Source organism: Cheilinus undulatus, linkage group 11 (assembly GCF_018320785.1).
Source record: "Cheilinus undulatus linkage group 11, ASM1832078v1, whole genome shotgun sequence".
Taxonomy (NCBI): domain Eukaryota; kingdom Metazoa; phylum Chordata; class Actinopteri; order Labriformes; family Labridae; genus Cheilinus; species Cheilinus undulatus.
The window spans coordinates 21,020,959-21,038,039 of NC_054875.1; the positions used below are offsets into that span (position 1 = coordinate 21,020,959).

At 37.6% G+C, this 17,081-nt stretch overlaps 1 protein-coding gene across 3 annotated transcripts in view; it reads left to right on the forward strand.

The window, feature by feature from the left end:
• Positions 1-17,081, forward strand: part of pex14 (peroxisomal biogenesis factor 14) — a 76,330-nt gene that overhangs the window by 13,429 nt on the left and 45,820 nt on the right. For 2 of the 3 annotated variants that reach the window (XM_041800196.1, XM_041800195.1), the window contains exon 3: positions 5,355-5,399. The exons of the other annotated variant lie outside the window; for it this stretch is intronic. In XM_041800196.1, the coding sequence (XP_041656130.1) occupies positions 5,355-5,399 (45 nt within the window). The remainder of the gene's footprint in view (positions 1-5,354; positions 5,400-17,081) is intronic. 3 annotated transcript variants of the gene reach the window in all.

Below are 17,081 nucleotides of genomic sequence, written 5' to 3' on the forward strand. Positions count from 1 at the left end.
AAGCAGAGAATTTCTGCCTCACATGGGGGAAATAAAGACTCACAATCATCCCTTTACACCAAGAGGACTCACAACACGATGATACAAAACGAGAGACTAAATACAGTTAGAGAGTCACACTACAGGTTACTGGAAGAAGTCAAGTCTCCACTGAGAGCTCAGCAGTAAGGCACAGACACATCTAATGGTGTTTCACTGTTCTGATGTGGTCAGAGGTGAGTAAGGTGAACACATCTGCCCTACTCATGAGAAAAGGCAAGTCATTACTTAAAAAAATGTCTGCTATTATTTATCGTCTTTTATTTTCAAATTAAATAATGCCCAAATGTAAAATAAATGCTGACAGTAAGAAATTACTGTCATCAGTCCAGTAGATTTACTGGAATGATGTCAATAAACACACATTTAAAGCTGCTTTTCAAAACTCATGAACACACAAAGTTAAAGAAGTCTAAATGGAGAACTTTTAAGGTATAGTAAGAGGACTTAACCGTCTCTTCATTCTTCAGATCATAGAAAAGCAACAGATTTAATCTCAAACCATTTTTTTCTTCATAAATAAAGGAGACCCACAGTCTAATAATGCTTTTATAGCTTAGATTATGATGCTATACAGAACTTCTTCACTGCTTCACTCTCATGCTCACCTCTGTTCCCCTGTCACACACCAGCTTCTCCTCCTCCACATGATGTATCTGTTTATTTACCAGCGTCAGACCATCTCCTGTAGGGACTGCAGAGTCTTTGACACTTTTGCCGCATCTGGATTGACTGTTTTTTTTTTCATTTGATGTTAATTACTGTTCCAGTCGATCATTTAAGTGCTTAAGTTTAGTTTTCTCCAAATACTTCTGACTTACTTTCAAGCAGGAGCTGAGTGGGGATGGGAGAGGGGTAAACAGACCTTTAAGAGACGTGATTGGACCAGTCAACAGCCATTATAAAGGGGCAGCACTGCTATGGAGCCGGTACATAATGCATCACAACGGCGCCGCTTCCTGATCTCACAAACTACAGAATGGGTCACGGGTCACACAGAAGGTAAATACGTTAATCGTGCGACAAAAAAAATTGGTGGCGTTAAAAGTAGTTTGAGTTAATGCGATATTAAATCGTTAACTTTGACAGTCCTAATTTTTTTTAATTGCCTTTGTCTTATCAAAGCAGCATTTATTTATCTGGTTGTATATAGCCTTTTAACAAATGTAAAACTCTTTGCTTAAGACACAATAAAAATAGGTAAAAAGAATCCACTTGTGGGCAGAAAAGCTGGTAAAATGGGATTTCAATAATTGCAGACATGGGTTAAAAGTGGCAAAAATTGTCAGAAAAATGATAAAGGGGGTCTCAAATGACAAAGAATGTATTTAAAGTGGCAAAAATTGGTGTAAAAACATTACAGTTAGACAAAATGGGCTTAAAAATCGATTAAAAAAAGGTTTATATTGGTAAAAATGAGTCAACAGAGGCAATAGGGTGGAAAGTGGCAAAATTTTTTTCAAAAATGTCAGAATATGAGGTAAAAGGGGTTTAAAAATGAGCAAAAATGGGTTAAAAGTGGCAAAAACTTTGTGGCAAAATGTCATGGGAAGGAGTTCAAATTTGGCAAAAAAAATTGCTTAAGGTGGCAAAAGAGAGGCAAACATTGCACAAAATGTATTTAAAAATGGCAAATAGTGCTTGCAAAAATGTGATAACCATATTTTTTTAAAACCTAAATAGTAAATAGGCTACTCTTATTAAAGCAGCAATTATTATGGTAGTATATAGCTTTCTAAAAATGTAAACCCCTTTGCTTAAAACAGAATTAAATTGGGTTAAATACACATTAACAGGCAAAAAAGTAGTGAAATGAGATTGTGATAGTTATATGAAGATATGGGTTAAAAGTGAGCAACATCGTAGTAAAGTGGAAAAAATAGTAATTAAAAAAATGGTAACAAAGGGTTTCAAGTGGCAAAAATGGATATAATGAACAATGAAATGCAGTTAAAATTTGTCAATGAGTTTGAAAAGTGTGGCAGAAAGTGATTAAAAAAAAGGTTAAAATGTGACAACAGTTCACTTAAGAAGGCAAAAATGGGTTGAAAGAGGCTAAAACTGTTGAAAATAAGACAAAGTGACCAAATAGTGGCAAGTAATAGTTGCAAAAATGTGATGACCATAGTTTATTTTTTTTTACCTGAAAACTAACCACTCTTGTCAAAGCACCATTTATTTATGGCAAAGTATACATCCGTCTAAAAATTTAAACCACTCTGCCTAAAGCAGAATTAAAATGGGTTAAAAAATGCAAAAATGGGCAGAAAAGCCGGTGAAATGGACTCTAAGCAGATGTAGGTTGGAAGTGGTAAGAATGTGTTTAAAATGGCAAAAAATGGTTAAAAGTGGCAAAAATGTGTATTAAAAAATGTGGCTTAAATTTGTAAAAATGGGGTAAAAAAGTGATGAAAAGTATTAAATAGTGGAAAAAATAAGTCAACAGAGACAAAAGGGTGGAAGGTTTCTAAAATAGGTAAAAAGTAGCAGAATAGGAAGAAGAGGAAGTCAAATAGGATTACAAAATAAGCAAAAATGGGTTAAAAGTGGGAAAAGTATGTGTAAAGTGGCAAAAAGTGATGAAAAGGGGTTCAACTGGGGCAAAAATGACTTAAACTGGCAAAAAGGGTTGAAAAAGTAAAAAAACTAGTGAAAATTGCACAAAATTGATGAAAAGTGTTAGGGGCCCAGCCAAATGTGGGGCAGGCCTGGCTTTGATATTTTTCACTCCTATTTCAGTATTGTTTGTTAATTTCAGAGATTTTTGTCCTTTTATTTAAATCAAAGTTTCTCTCGTCTCATGAAACCTTGGCACTGTCTAAAGCAGGACTTCTCCGCCTTCATCGATAGTCCACTACCGTCAGAAACGCCTGCCAAGACTTCTTTGTGTCTGTATGCCGTGTTCAGCAGAAAGAGGACTTTAAAAAGCTATCATTAAGGTGGGGCACAAGTGTAGACCAGCAGTGAAACAGAGGCTGGCACCATAAAAAAGCAACCATAGCCACTGGCACAACTGACAATTATCCAACACCTGGACTGGCTCTCCTCCCTGTTATGTGCGTCAACACTCTTGACTCCTTGTTAATGCAGTGATTAACAGGAAGATTGCATTTGTTTTCTTTTGCTGCTCTCCTGGCAGCCATACTTTGCTTTCTCTTTGATTAAAATAGTAGATGGATGGATGCATTGTGGCTCTGTCATAAACCTCCAAAGAAGGGGTGAGGGGTAGTGAAGGGAAAGGGAATAAATTAAAGAAAAAGCAGAGGTCTTTTTGTCAGATTTTCAGATAATTTTGATTGTAAAATTAGGGTTTTGAAGGAGGTGAGCTCATACTATGCTGCTCTCTCCAAATAAGGCAAAGTATCAGATTTGAGTTTGTCTCTAGAACTCCCTGTTTATCCGTGTAATTTACTGCCACTACGTGACTTGCCTTCAGTCTCTCCCTCCTCACTTCTATAGGACTGCGTCATGTCTTTCTCCACTTCTTTACCATGTGGAAAGGAGTTTTAAGAATCACAGGGACGAAAAAAGTAAGAGGCTTCATCAAACGGCCTGTACTTCTGAAAAGGAGAGAGTGGCATTGTCATGTGTTTTCTGTGTCAAGGTCGACAGAAAATGTCAGAACAGGTGCGCGTCTGCTGCTGAGCTGCTTGCCAACTCAGCCCCTTTTCTGTAACACGCCACCCTGTGTGACATTATAGTGGTTCACTGCGGGTCGTCTCCAGTCCTCTTTCTTTTGAAGGAGCATGGTAAAACATGTATTTCCCCCCCCGTCACTGCATGAGTTGATGCAGAGTTCAGATGGGTGTTGACGCCTTAACTGTGACCACTGCCTCTAACATAAAAAAGTGTGGGTGCTGTGCAGGACTGACTTGCAACATTCCTGCCTGATTGCTCCTTTTTTTGTTCAGTTCTGGTATTCTGATCTGATAAATCTTCCCATTTAAGGAGACGTTAAAATAGTGAGGGAAGCAAGATAGATTAGCAGTGATGGCCTTCTTTGAAACAGTATAGTGCAATAGTTTCCTAACACTGTTAGAGATATAAGACATGTTTTAAAAGTTGTATTCTGTGCTCCTAAAATAGAGCAGGCATTTACATAATTTAATGCAGATAAAACAGCTAACCTAGGTGAAAGTTTGTCTTGTCATTTACAATCCGCATCACACAACCACGTTGCAAAACCTGAAATTTCTGTCTGAACTTTTTTCTAAAGAGGTGGATTATGTTTAGGTGTGGCATGTATAAACCAAATGTCACACATGCTTTTGTCGCTTTATGAACAATAAAATCTATCATGTGGAGCATCACTGGTAGAGAAAGGTTGAAATGAAGAGTTATTATTCAATCAGACTAGCTGTCGTGTTTGCATCCTCTCTGGCATCGGGTTAAATGAGAAGAAAGAGAGCTGCTACTTCTGTGACCCTGATGAGCGTTGTTTTCTGACACTGTCAGCACCACGATCTGTGCATGCTTCTCCGACTCTCGAGGTTAAATTCTTACTGGCAGTTGTGAGCCTCCAGAAAAGGAGAATTAGCCAACATTTTTCTTTGTCACTTAGTGTGATCAGGAACAGACTCTGCCTGCTCTCTTTCTCCAAACTCCAAATGAAGGTCCACTCACTGCCTTAAGTTTGCTCCCTCAGTTGATGCTGATTTCACTCTGGCTTATCTGCCGCTGTAGATGTGTGGCCCATTGTCTTGGCAAGTGTGTCTAAATGTTTCTGACAGGTCTCGGTGAAAGACAGGCCGCAAGGGTAAACTGCCGGGCTTTCCTCCTCCCCTTTGACTCCTCCTGTACCAGCTCTGACCAGTAGATGGCGATGTTAATCTTCTCTGGCTTTGCTCCCGCTCCTAAGCGCCTATCTCAACACCGTCCCTCTCCTCTCCCTTTTCCCCTCTGTGGCACTTGCAGAGGAAAGATGGGTCTCACCCCGTGTGGAGGGTCATGCCACCAATTCCTGGCCCCCTTTGAAGACCATGAAATTGCTGATCCAAGACGCACGATTAGTGCATTCAGCCTATTGACTGGAGAAGGGTTGACGCCCGATTATAATGTCAGTGGAATGTCACAATCTGTCTGGTTGTCTTTGTGAGCACGCTCTCATCTGGTGGCACAGTGTACCCAAGAAGGAATAATTTGATCAATAAAAGGACACCTCGCTCTCTGTTGTCACTGGCCTTTATTCTCATTTTATTGGTTAATTTGGCTGGCTGGAAGGATCGTACACAACTCCCTGCATCCCAGCTCCATTGGGTGTGTGCTTATCACCGTGGTTCACTTCAAGTTGCTTCTCTGTGTGCTCTGTGTTTCAGTCAGAGGAGCCGTTTGGATCAACAGAGGAGGATAGGCTTGTCACTGTAAGTTGCTCGTGAAGGAGGCAGCTCTTCTTGTCACACCATAACACAACTTCTGTGGTGTGTCGCTCGGACACAAGCTTCGCGTTGTTTGCTGCTGGTGCCGCTTGCGTTTTGCCTCAATCAACTAATTGAATGTGAAAGGCTTGCGGGCCTTGATGATATGAAGGACAACACACAGAACAGTGGCACTTTTAAGAATAGCCTTTGTGTTTTGCTTATGTGTCTGCGGCCACTTACTCCTACCTTATTTATGCTTGCAAATGAACTTTAGTCGGATTCATGCAGGAGAGTTTGTTACTGATAAAACTTCATATTTCAAATTGTTCAAATTTGACCAATTAAAATTGTTTTCAGTACATTTTTGGTAATTTTGAAAACGTTTACAGTCGTCTTTGAGGCTAGAATGTCCTGTAATATTTTTATAAAGTTCAAAAAAGCAGCCAGTGGTTAAAATATCTACAAAACTAATATAAAAAAAGTTTAACCATGCTTTAATTCAGTTATTTCTTATTATAAAAAATCCCTATGGAATTTCATCATTGTTTTTGTAGACTATAAAACCATTTTCATGCCAAGGAAAATAAAATTTGCAAGCTCAGCCCAAAATGCTTTCATACATTTTTAAACATTTGATGCTTCTTCAAAAATGTTTAAATTAGGGCTGCCAGGATTTCTTGAGTTAATTGCAATTAAACAAGGTCCACAATTAGTGCTCTAATTTTTTTAATAGTGATTAATCTCATGATTAATTGGGCTTTTGAGCACACTTTGGTTAATCCACGTCAGTGTCTCCCTGCAGCCACAGTGATGAAAAATAAGTCCACTGTGGCTCCTTAATGTCTCATTTCACTTTAAAAACGCACAGTGGACGAGTCAACAGTTACTGAATCTTGTGTCATCAAAGATTTATCCTTTAATATTCCTGTATTTCCTTTAAAATCTGAAGTAAGTTCCTTTTTCTGTGGTTGCTTTCATAATCTTGATATACCTATAAGAGCAGGTCAATGTCCAGTCAGGAAGTCAAAAATCCAAAATGACAAAAACACTTTTGGATGCAAATTAGTGTACATTTAAAATGCAATAAAATGTATGCAATTAATCACGATTTAGACAGAAATTCTGGCATTAATTGCCATTAAAATATCTAGTCTTTTGGCATCCCTACTTTAAATATTAACTTCATATTATTTATTTATTTGTTCTTTTTTTTGTTCATTTGATGGTTAATTCCACTGGTCCTAAGTAACATCCCGCTTACCTCTGTGTCAAGAAATGTTCGTATAAAATAGCAAATGGAGCTGCTTGTCACAGAATGTCATCATTGACTGTAAGAGGGGAAAAAAAGAAAAAGAAAAGCTTCGAATTACAGGAAAGAGGCACTGCATTAAAGAACAAAGGAGATCGATGGCAGTACATTAAATTTTATGCGAATGAAAAAAAATCAACTAATTAAAATTGATTACTCCTGCTTTGTAAATGTGTTTCAGAATTAAATTATTGTATGAAAACATTTTGACCAATCGAGGAGCTGAGGAAGTATCCATTACTGGATTGCAGCTGAGAAGGGGCTGGAATGTTTTGTGGTGGTTAAGTAGTTTGTTGTGCTCCGCTGCGACTCCCCTCTTGCTCCCCCACTGCTAAAGTGCCACGGGTTAATCTCTGATGACCCTCATCTCTCAGAGCTGCTCCAGACTCATGGTTTGGGCCTTTTACCTGAATTAAAAGGAATTTGCGGCCTTTATAAGTATTTCTGTATAAACTGGCTGAAAGTGAGGTGTCACCGACAGAGTCGCTGCTCTTTAGTCACTCAGGCTCTTGGGGCTTGCAGAGCCCTGCTGGGGGTGTCCTTATCTAAACAGTCATCTGTCTCACTTGTTAAGCAAGGGCAACCCCAGGCAGCACCACTGACAGTTGCACACTAAGAAATGTCAGACTTGGCTTTATAGCGGATCTCTCAAACGCCGTTTGAACTGGCACATGAGAGGAGAAGAAATGCTTAAATTTCTGGTTACCTCTTATTTTTAAACACCGTTTTTTCCTAACACAACAACACATTTGTCCTTTTGTCTGACTTTTTTTCAGACTTTAACCTGTAAAACAGTCATCACACTTGCCTTCTTTTTTTAGGTATATAATTGAAGATTATAAAACAAGTGAAGCAATCCCATGACACCATCATGCATACCAAGCACACTGAGTCATGTTGCCTCAGTTTTTTATTTTATTTAATCACTGTATTAATTCAGCCTTTCTCAGTCTGCAGAGAAAAGGAGAAAGACAAGCTCTCATGTAACTCCAAAAGCTGTATTTTTCACAGCTCACAGTTTTTACACTTTGATTTGTCCTCAAGTGTTTGCTGAACCTATTCAACTTTTCCATGTTTGCGATCGCGCAGCTCTGATAGGGAAATGTTGCTGAATGGAAAGTTTGCTCTGTACATGCAGTGGTCTTGAAAAAAGCCTGATTTCCGTCCACCAACCCCTCCCCTTTACAAAAATTGCATAATGCGCTTTGATGTCATGTTTGTAGCCTTGCCCATGGCTCTAAAAGAGACACTGATACAGCGCTGTATGTTATTTTTAAACCTTTGCAAAGCAAATGTCAATGAAGTTTTCCATGACCCTTTTTCATCTATTGAAATGTCATCTCTGACCTTTAAATTTCAAAAGTTACGATCATTCGATGGACTGACAACACTCAGAGGAAAAAGAATGTCAAAAAAAAGCTCTACTGTATTTACTTTCCTGTTTAATGGAACAGTTTTAAAAGAAAGTTTATAGTTTTTCAGGAAATTGAAAGAAAAAGCTAGCGTTTAGCACCATCTCTTATCAGATTACACTGATCCTCATGTAGAATTTTGATACTGGTTGGTCATTTAATTTTCTCACTTTGTCAGAAACTCTTCTTCAGTAAGAGGAAAAATCACTGTGTTGTTTTTTACAGTCATTGTCAGAGTGATTCAGCTGAAGCTCCTGCAGCGTCTGAGTGAATGTGCAGTTAAGCTAAATGATTGGGTCTGCACCTCACTTCCTGATGTCTCTATGGGTCAATAATTCCCTATTGCTCCTCCCATGAGGCCCTGCTTCCTCCACTAAAGGTCACATTCAGGTGGCAAAGATGTCACAATTAGAAGGGCATTTAAAGCTGCTCTTTTAAAAAGATTAAAAAGCCCTATTAGGCACATCAAGCAGCCAGTCGACTAAAGGAAACACAATAATTGCATTAAAACTTCATTCTTCTCTGGCAGGGCTCTGGTATCACAAAGGTATTGGGTTAAGTCATTTAAGACAGCCGCTCCTGATAGCGAATCATACATGAAAGCACCAAATTAATATAGAGCTTCATTTTTCGCCGTCTTGCTCTTTCTCTGGCTTTTGGTCCTTCAAACGTGTGTTTGGGGGAGAAATTTGAGACACGCTTAACACAATTTTTGTTCATGTCTGTCAGTGTGTTATTATATCAGGGGCACTTCTCCACAAATGTACAGTCCAGGGCAATTTGGAATGAATTGATTTACACTGAGACTGAATCCTATACTTGCTAATGATTTCCTTTTAGCCCCCTCATTGCACCCCCACACCCAACTTCTGGTTCCATCATTCCTTCTGAATGGCTCGATTGTAGCAGACAAAATGTGTCGTAATGTTCATTCCCCCTCTACATGACAGGGATTTGGTAGTTGCCAAGTAAATGCATGTGATTATTCACAGTATGGTTGTTTCAGCGTCAGAGTTTTGAACTTTAATATGATACTAGGAAAAATGAAATGACAATCAATACCTGCTTTAGAAAATAGAAGTCCTGAGATCCAGATGCAGTGCATTCAGAAAGTATTCAGACTCCCTGCACATTTTTCAACTTTCTTATGTTGCTGCCTGTTGAAAAGAAAATGTTTTTATTCTCTTTAATCTACACATACCGGGTCCCTGCAGATCCTTGAAAAGCCTTAAAACATCTTCTGAAATTTAAGGCCATGAAAGTCTTAAAAAATTCCTATTTTTACTAGTGGGAGATCTTAAATTGCAGGTGGCTTTTTTACTAGGATGTGTGTTTATCTAATTTTTGTCCACTTAAAATGTATACAGCCCACAGGCCTCACTTGACAAAAAGTGTAAGTCTCCTTTGTTATAATTTATCAAGTGTTTAGCAAGCCTGCTAATATACCTTATGGTAAGTGTCACGATGCTATACTGATAGGACAGAGGCACTAAATGTGCCAGAAATCATCAAATTTGTGTTTTTATGGCCAAAAATGTCTTTGCAGTGGTTCTAAAACCTTTTGCACAAGGCACAATGAAGATCAAGCCAAAATCTTGAGGCACAATAGTCTCTTTAGTGCATGGGACAGTATCATTAGTTGATGTACAGTTGTAGTATATAGTTGTACCAAGTCCTAGGTCACACCATTTGGGATGCACTTGCCTTTATCATTCGACATAGCGTAACCATTAAATTAAAATAGAACAAAAAATCCTTGGTTCTCATCAGCCTTTCGTTTTTGATTGTTTGCTGCAGTGTTAATTTTGACAGCTATTTTTAATTTTAGTCTTAGTCTTTTGATTACATGTCCTTTATTTTTAGTCACATTTTAGTCATTTCTACCCTTTTAAGTTTTAGTCTAGTTTTAGTTGATGAAAACTCAAAAACATTATAGTCTAGTTTTTAGTCCATAAAAAGTCCTCACATATTAGTCTTTTAGCCCAGGCATTTATTCTCATGCCTAAATCTGATTCCAAGTCATGGTAGTGTGTCCCATGCACCCTGCAAAACCTGAGGTCCGTGCTTTCTACTGCTAAGAGGCAAAATAGCTACAGATGCAATCTTTTTTGACAGATTTACCACCAGTGGAGAAATATCACCGAGTCAAATGAAAACTAAATTACATTTCAGTCTTGTTTTAGTCATCTTGATGAAAAAAACTATAAACCTACTTTTAGTTAGTTTTAGTCATCATAGATCTATCTTTGGCTAGTCTTAGTCTAGTTTTCACCATGGGAAAAAAAGGTTGTTGAACAATTTTAGTCATAGTTTTAGTCGACAAAATTAACAGTGGTTTGCTGTGCTGAGACTAGTCTTTATTTTCTCAGTTCAGGTCTCTAAAATGTCTTTAAAATTCTTAAATTTTATTTTAAAACTAAAAGAACTCTGCTCTCAGTTCTCCATCATGACAAAGTGAAAACAGAATTTTAGACATTTTTGCAAATTTATTAAAAATCTGAGATATCACATTGACATGAGTATTCAGACTCTTTGCAGAAACACTTGAAATTTAGCTCAGATTCCCCCCATTTCTCTTTATTTTTGCTGATATGTCTCTACACCTTGATTCTAATCGAACTGTGGTAAAATTAAATTTAAGGTCAAAGGAACTGCCTGCAGATCTCAGAGCCAGGATTGTTGCAAGGCACGGATTTTGGAAATGCTACAAAGAATTCTATTGCACTGAAGGTTCTCAAGAGCACAGTGACCTCCATAATTCTCACATGGAAGAAGTTTGGCACAACCAGGACTCTTCTAAGAGCTGGTCATTTGGCCAAACTCAGCAAACAGAGGAGGAGGGCCTTTGCAAAAGAGGTGACAAAGAACTCGTTGGTCACTCTGACTGAGCTCCAGACAGAATTGAGGGGGCCTGAAGACTTTCTGATTGTGCTGTACTGATTATATATGTTGTTCTAATTACTAAAATCTAGGGCTGCACAATTTTGGAAAACAGTTGTTCTTTTTTTCCCCCAAATATAGGGATTATTTTGACTCATTACAAATTCGATATTATCTGTTGTATTAAAGGGAGTGAAGGCAAACATAGAGCAAAACATCTGTGACTCCAAAAATGCATTAAAGTAGTGTTTTGAGACACATTTTAGGTTAAAGAAATATTGCATCAGCTCCGATATGAAAATTGCTGTAAGACATATTGTGATCTAATCTAAATTTTGATTAATTGCCTCGCCCTGTCAAAACTGAAACATTGCAAGTGTTTTTGTGTAATTAAGATAAAATATAGAGGTTTATATAACCTTATATATATATATAGAAGTTTGCCCGCTATTTCTGTTTAATTTCTTCTTCTATGCACCTGTCTTATGAAATATATGTCACTTTTTTAAAGTGCTGGTAAATTTTGATTCCACTTTTTTTCATCTGTTAATCTTTAAAGTAAAAGAGTCCAAAAGCACATGGCAGAATTTGTTGCAATAGCTACATTTCTTGAATTTTGACAGGCTGTGCGTTGTCTCTCAGCATGCATACATTTATCTATTGAATGAAGCCCTTGGTGCAAAAGTAATGCCGTCATAATATTTTGTTTCAGTCTCAGGAAGTGAAGCCTTCATCTTCCCTCAGATTAATTGGTGTCAATTAAGTGCTGAAAATATGCTGTTTATTTTTCAAAAATTCTGTTTATGTTCAGAAAGATGATGCAAACACATTCTTGTGTAAAACATAAAATTGAACAGCTAGATGTAATATATATATGTTTCAACTAATGTGTGCTCTTTAATGCTTGTGCTTTATTTGCCATGCAACAAATCATTCTAAAATGATTTCCTGCAGGCCTGCAGCCAGTTGCATCACTGTTTTACTGTAAATGCTTTAGAGTGTAGTTTTAAAGATCAATAACATGCAGTTACGTTAAAAAAGGGCTTAAAGATGTATTTACAAAAACTGCATTCTTACCTTCTAACACTTTCCGTTAAGAGTAAATGTTAAGCGGTGGTTTTTGGCTGACCTGAATTATTAAGACTGAAAACAAAAGTCTTGAATGCTTTCTTGTAAGGCATCTCCTTTTTCATTTTTGTGGTTGAAATTATGCTCTCTTGATTATGTCAGAAACTGTAAGTTACTGCAACATCAAATACTGAAACCAACCCAGAGAATCAGTTGTAGGACATACAGTGCAGAGCTGTTTTTGAACACAACTCCTCAGATCCTGTAACCCGTGCACGGCAGGAAAACATCTGTAGGTCTTACTATATATCATAGTTAAGGGCTGTTACTAGTTGGAGCAAAAATATACAACTGGTTACATGCATTCCCTCAGGCGTCCAACGATGTGGTTCGAACTTAATTTGGTTTCATTCTCATTTCTTACAATTCAGGAGATCACGATTGTAATTTTGAGACGAGTGCAGTGCAAAGTCTTGTCCAATTCAAACTCAATAACATATCTGTAATCTTGTCTGTTCATCAACTTCACTCTCTTTAAGTGTGTTGGTTAATGTTATCTCTTCCTATGATTGAGTTTTCGCCTCTTTTTCGGCTTTACCTGACACTTTATTGGTTATCCGGTTTGTAAAGATTATTGCTCTTAACATGGAGCACTTTTGGTGCATTAGCAGGAAGCTTCAAGACTTACAAAAGAAGCTAATTGTTGCTTGAACTAAGAGGTGATATTCACTACTAGATTTCCAAAGGGATGGAAAAATTCCCCTCGTTCTTATTTTGGGTGTATTTATTGCCAGCCCATATTTGTCTTGTTATCCATCTTAACCCCCTAAAAGCCCGGTTGTGTGCTACCCAACACTATAACTGAGATGATCCATAAGTCAATAACAAGACAAGACTGAAACTGGTGCAATGTGGTTATAATTGATTGAGATGTCTGGGTGGAACTTCTGCAAAGCATCTATGTCATCCGCTAAGAAGTGCACTTTTCCTCTCCCTAAAGATCTAGCACTACAGATTTAACCAAATGGACATTTGCCTCATCAGTTTGCCACTGAGCTAGCTTTAATCCTTACAAAGATGTCATACTTTGGACTATTTATGTTTCCTGTCAATGAAGGACTGAAATTATAAGAGGATGTAAACATGACTTGCTCATTCAGCATATTCTTCCTCTGTTAGGTCATTATGTCTCAAAGGGCCTGCATCAATCTGAAATTCACTACAATAAATAAAAGAGTAGTAGATCTTTGTTTACTATCTCTGGTTTCTACCTTTACCACAAATAAACAGTAAGGACTTACTGTATCATAAAGCAAGAAGTCTTGTTATTGGGTATTTTCTCTGTGTTTTGACTGTTTCTTTTGGCTCTGAACATCAGTCGGGGGTTCACCATGCAAATGGTTTAATCTGCTTGTCACAATGAAGGTTCCGGGTGACTGACTTTAATAAGCCCTCAGCATATAGAGGAACAGGAAATTCCATACCCCTTGTGTAACCCTTATGTACATCAAGGTCACGGTAGTGTCACAGTGGAATGGCTGATTAGTGTTGAGATGAATTGTGTGAATCTGGAACATTTTCATAAAATTCCTTGTACAAGGGATATAACCTTATGCTCAGATTTCCAACTTTTACAAAGTTCTTTTATTTCTGTTACAGTGACAATAAAAATGCTAAATATTTCTTCATAAATATATTTATGTTTAATCTTTGGGTGTTGTAGTAACAAATAAAGCAGGGAACTATCTTCTTAAAAGGGACACTGGTGAGTTTTGCTTTCAAAAAGCAGAGTATGTCAAATTCAGTCACCAGGGGGCTCGCTATCAAAACAATAACAATGTTTCAATCTAAATGGCTGATTTTATCATTAGCTGTATAATCCCAAATATCCAAGCCAGACTTACCGCGAGCTACCCAAGTGTTAAATGATAGTATATGTTCCTTTACAAGACCAAAGTGTAGGAGATATTAACCTCTGTTTAAGGAAAAAATATCTATACAGCATAGTATCACAGTATTTTGTGTGGTGATATATTGTATCATCTCATCCACCAAGTATTTTTTTTTCAATTAATTGCAAATATGCACTGAAGTCTGTGATAATGGAAAAATAAAATCAATTGTTTGTCCAATGAGGTTGGCAGAGTTGACTGTCATAGAGCAGGAGAAAGTTAGTACAACAAATATAGCAGCACCAGGGGAAGGACATTAGGAATGCAAGCAGGGCATGAATGAGATGGACATGACGCATGAGGTTTGCAAGAAGTGCTACATAAAAAATAAAATACTGCGGAAATACGACAAACATGAGGGCAAGACAAATGCTAAATCAGCTAAACAGTTTGAAAAACAGTATACATTGCAATATATCCCAATATATGGTATTGCAATACTCATTGTATTGCAAAATACAAGACATCCGACGTCCGAAACATTGACTCTGTCCCTCTCTTCAAATCCAGGTTCAAAACCCACCTGTTTAGATTAGCCTACTCTTTGTAATTACTTTGTCCTATTTTATATTGTGTTTGCTTTTATCTGTTGTTTTTATTTTATTCATTTTTATCTGTAAAGTGACCTTGAGTGTTCAGAAAGGCGCTTATAAATAAAATGTATTATTATTATTATTAAAATGTTTAAATCGCAATAATATTGAGTCGTGACCCAAGTATCGTGATGATATTGTATCGTGGGGCAACAAGTGTTTCCCACCTCTAGTATGAAGTCAGTTAAACTACGATATATTAAGACAGTTTCATTCAAAATTTAAACTCTAAAAGTGTTGATAAAAGGTACCAACATAGTTTTGAAGCATGAAAAAAATTCCTGAACAGTATGTAAAATTAATCCCAATGGACTAAATAAACAGGAAGTGGCAATATCTCAGGTTAACATTTGTATATGCTCTGTGCAGACAGTCCTGTAGACTTCAATGAATAATTTGATCAATTATAAAATGCCATGACCACGACCCTCGTCCTACTTCCACATGTACTGTACAATGGTTTTGGAAGAGAGAGGAGATGTTTACATTTGACTTTGCAAAGCACCCAGTCCAGTCATCAGCCAGAGTCCATCTCTTTAAGTGGATTTGGCTACAGTACAGTTGCATTCACAGTGACTATATGGAACTGGTATTTGGGGTCAGATGTACTTGGATCTGAGCTTGGGTCCCTAATGTGAAACCACTATCAATAACCAAAGACAAGTCAGATGTCATCTGCAACTCAAATCAAACATTTAGCTTTTTACTGTTAATTTTTTTTTTATTTTAATCTATGATAAGTTCATTTTCCTGTGGTCAAGTTCATATTTAAATTTTATTGTACCTGCTGAAGCAGGTCTGTATCCAATCAGGAAGTAAATTACCCTTCATTTAAGACAGGACAAACATTACAAATGACACCAAAACAGTATTAAAAGCATAATGCATGTAAAATGTTTAATTGCTGTAAAAAGATGGGATTAATCACAATTTATTTCAGAAAATCTAAGATCAATTGTGTTTAAAAATTGTAAGCGTTTGACAGCCCTAATGATTATGAATTTCTCTTAAAGCAGTTTAGGTTTTTGAACAGAGTTTGGGGATTTGTTAGGATTTAATCCTGGAAGAAATGTTGTTTTCAGTCATTATAGTCTTGCTTATTTAGACAAATACAAGTCCACTGCTAATAGGAGCTGGTTTGTTGGAGCATTTTGTCTGTGTACATCAAGTTCTACTGATCTGTGGCTGGTCGACACAGCCTAGACTTCAAATTTACATCAAACAGAAACCAGAAAACTAGATATTAAATATCCCCAACCCTCTGTATGGATTTAAAATCTCCAGCAGTGTTTTATTAATAGTTTCTTTCCTTGTGATCTAATTTGAACTGCTCTGTCACTCTTTGGTCAAATATAAACTAAAATCAAACACAAGAACGTTTTTGACCCTGTGTAAACCAGCTATTAGAATGGCCCTGTTTGGTGTCTGTCTCTTTAAATTAGAGCTGTCAAACAGCTACAAATTTATAATTGCAATTAATCTTGGAAATTCTGTAGTTGGTCGCGATTAATCTCCACTTTTTGGACTTCTGCTACTCTGTATTTTTATAGTTTGAATATTTGTTCTGTCTTAAACTATGGGTAATTGTTTTTTTTCCTCTCTCTTTTTGATATGGAGGAAGCTGGAGTCACTCCATTTCTGGCCCATTCTGCAAATGTTTATGTTTGCGGACACATTTTGGAGTTAGGGCTTTTTTGAACTTTCGCCATGCAGAGATCTTTTCCTCCGGAGCTGGAAGTTGACTTTCACTGCTTTTCTTCTCAGCTCCTCTGAGCTCCTCCAGCTGAAAGGGGGTCACCATCTCTCTATTTTGGGCCTCTTCTGGAAGCTCCATCAGGTCCATTAACAGCTTCTCCTTTACCTGGGGACTTTTTGCTGGTTTTCTTCTCAAGTTGTTTCCTGAGCTTCTCCAGCTGGATGGCGTTCGCCTCTTCTTTAAGCCCAATCAGATCCCTTGACAGCTCCTCTAACTCCTTCTCTCTGTTGATGGTGCAACTGAGCTTTACCTTGACTTCCTGAAGCTCTCTCTGCAATTCTCTGTTGGCCAAATTTTCAGCCTCTAACTGGCTGAGTTGAACTGAGCTTCTGTTTTCCAGCATTTTGGTTTCTATTTCTTTTTTCTCGCTCTTAAGGAGCTCTGTTTGCTGCAGGAGCTTGTTCACCTTTTCAGTTAGATCTCTGTTGGCGTTCTGCTGAAGAACTAATTGGGAGGCCAGGTTTCTGTTTGTCTTGTCCTTCAGTGGCTGATCAGGAGCTTCAGTCATGTGGTTTTTGGAGGATTTGTCCTGGAGCTGACGCTGGAGCTCCTGTATCTGAGCGTTCTGGTCTTGGAGCCGGTTGTTTTGCATCTTCACAATTGCCAGGAGCTCCGTTTAGTTTGAATCCATCTGCTTTGGTTCATCCTGTGTTGAGCTTTTATTCAGACTCAAATTTCTGAGCTCCTCTCTGAGTCTTTTGACTCAGATGCCTTC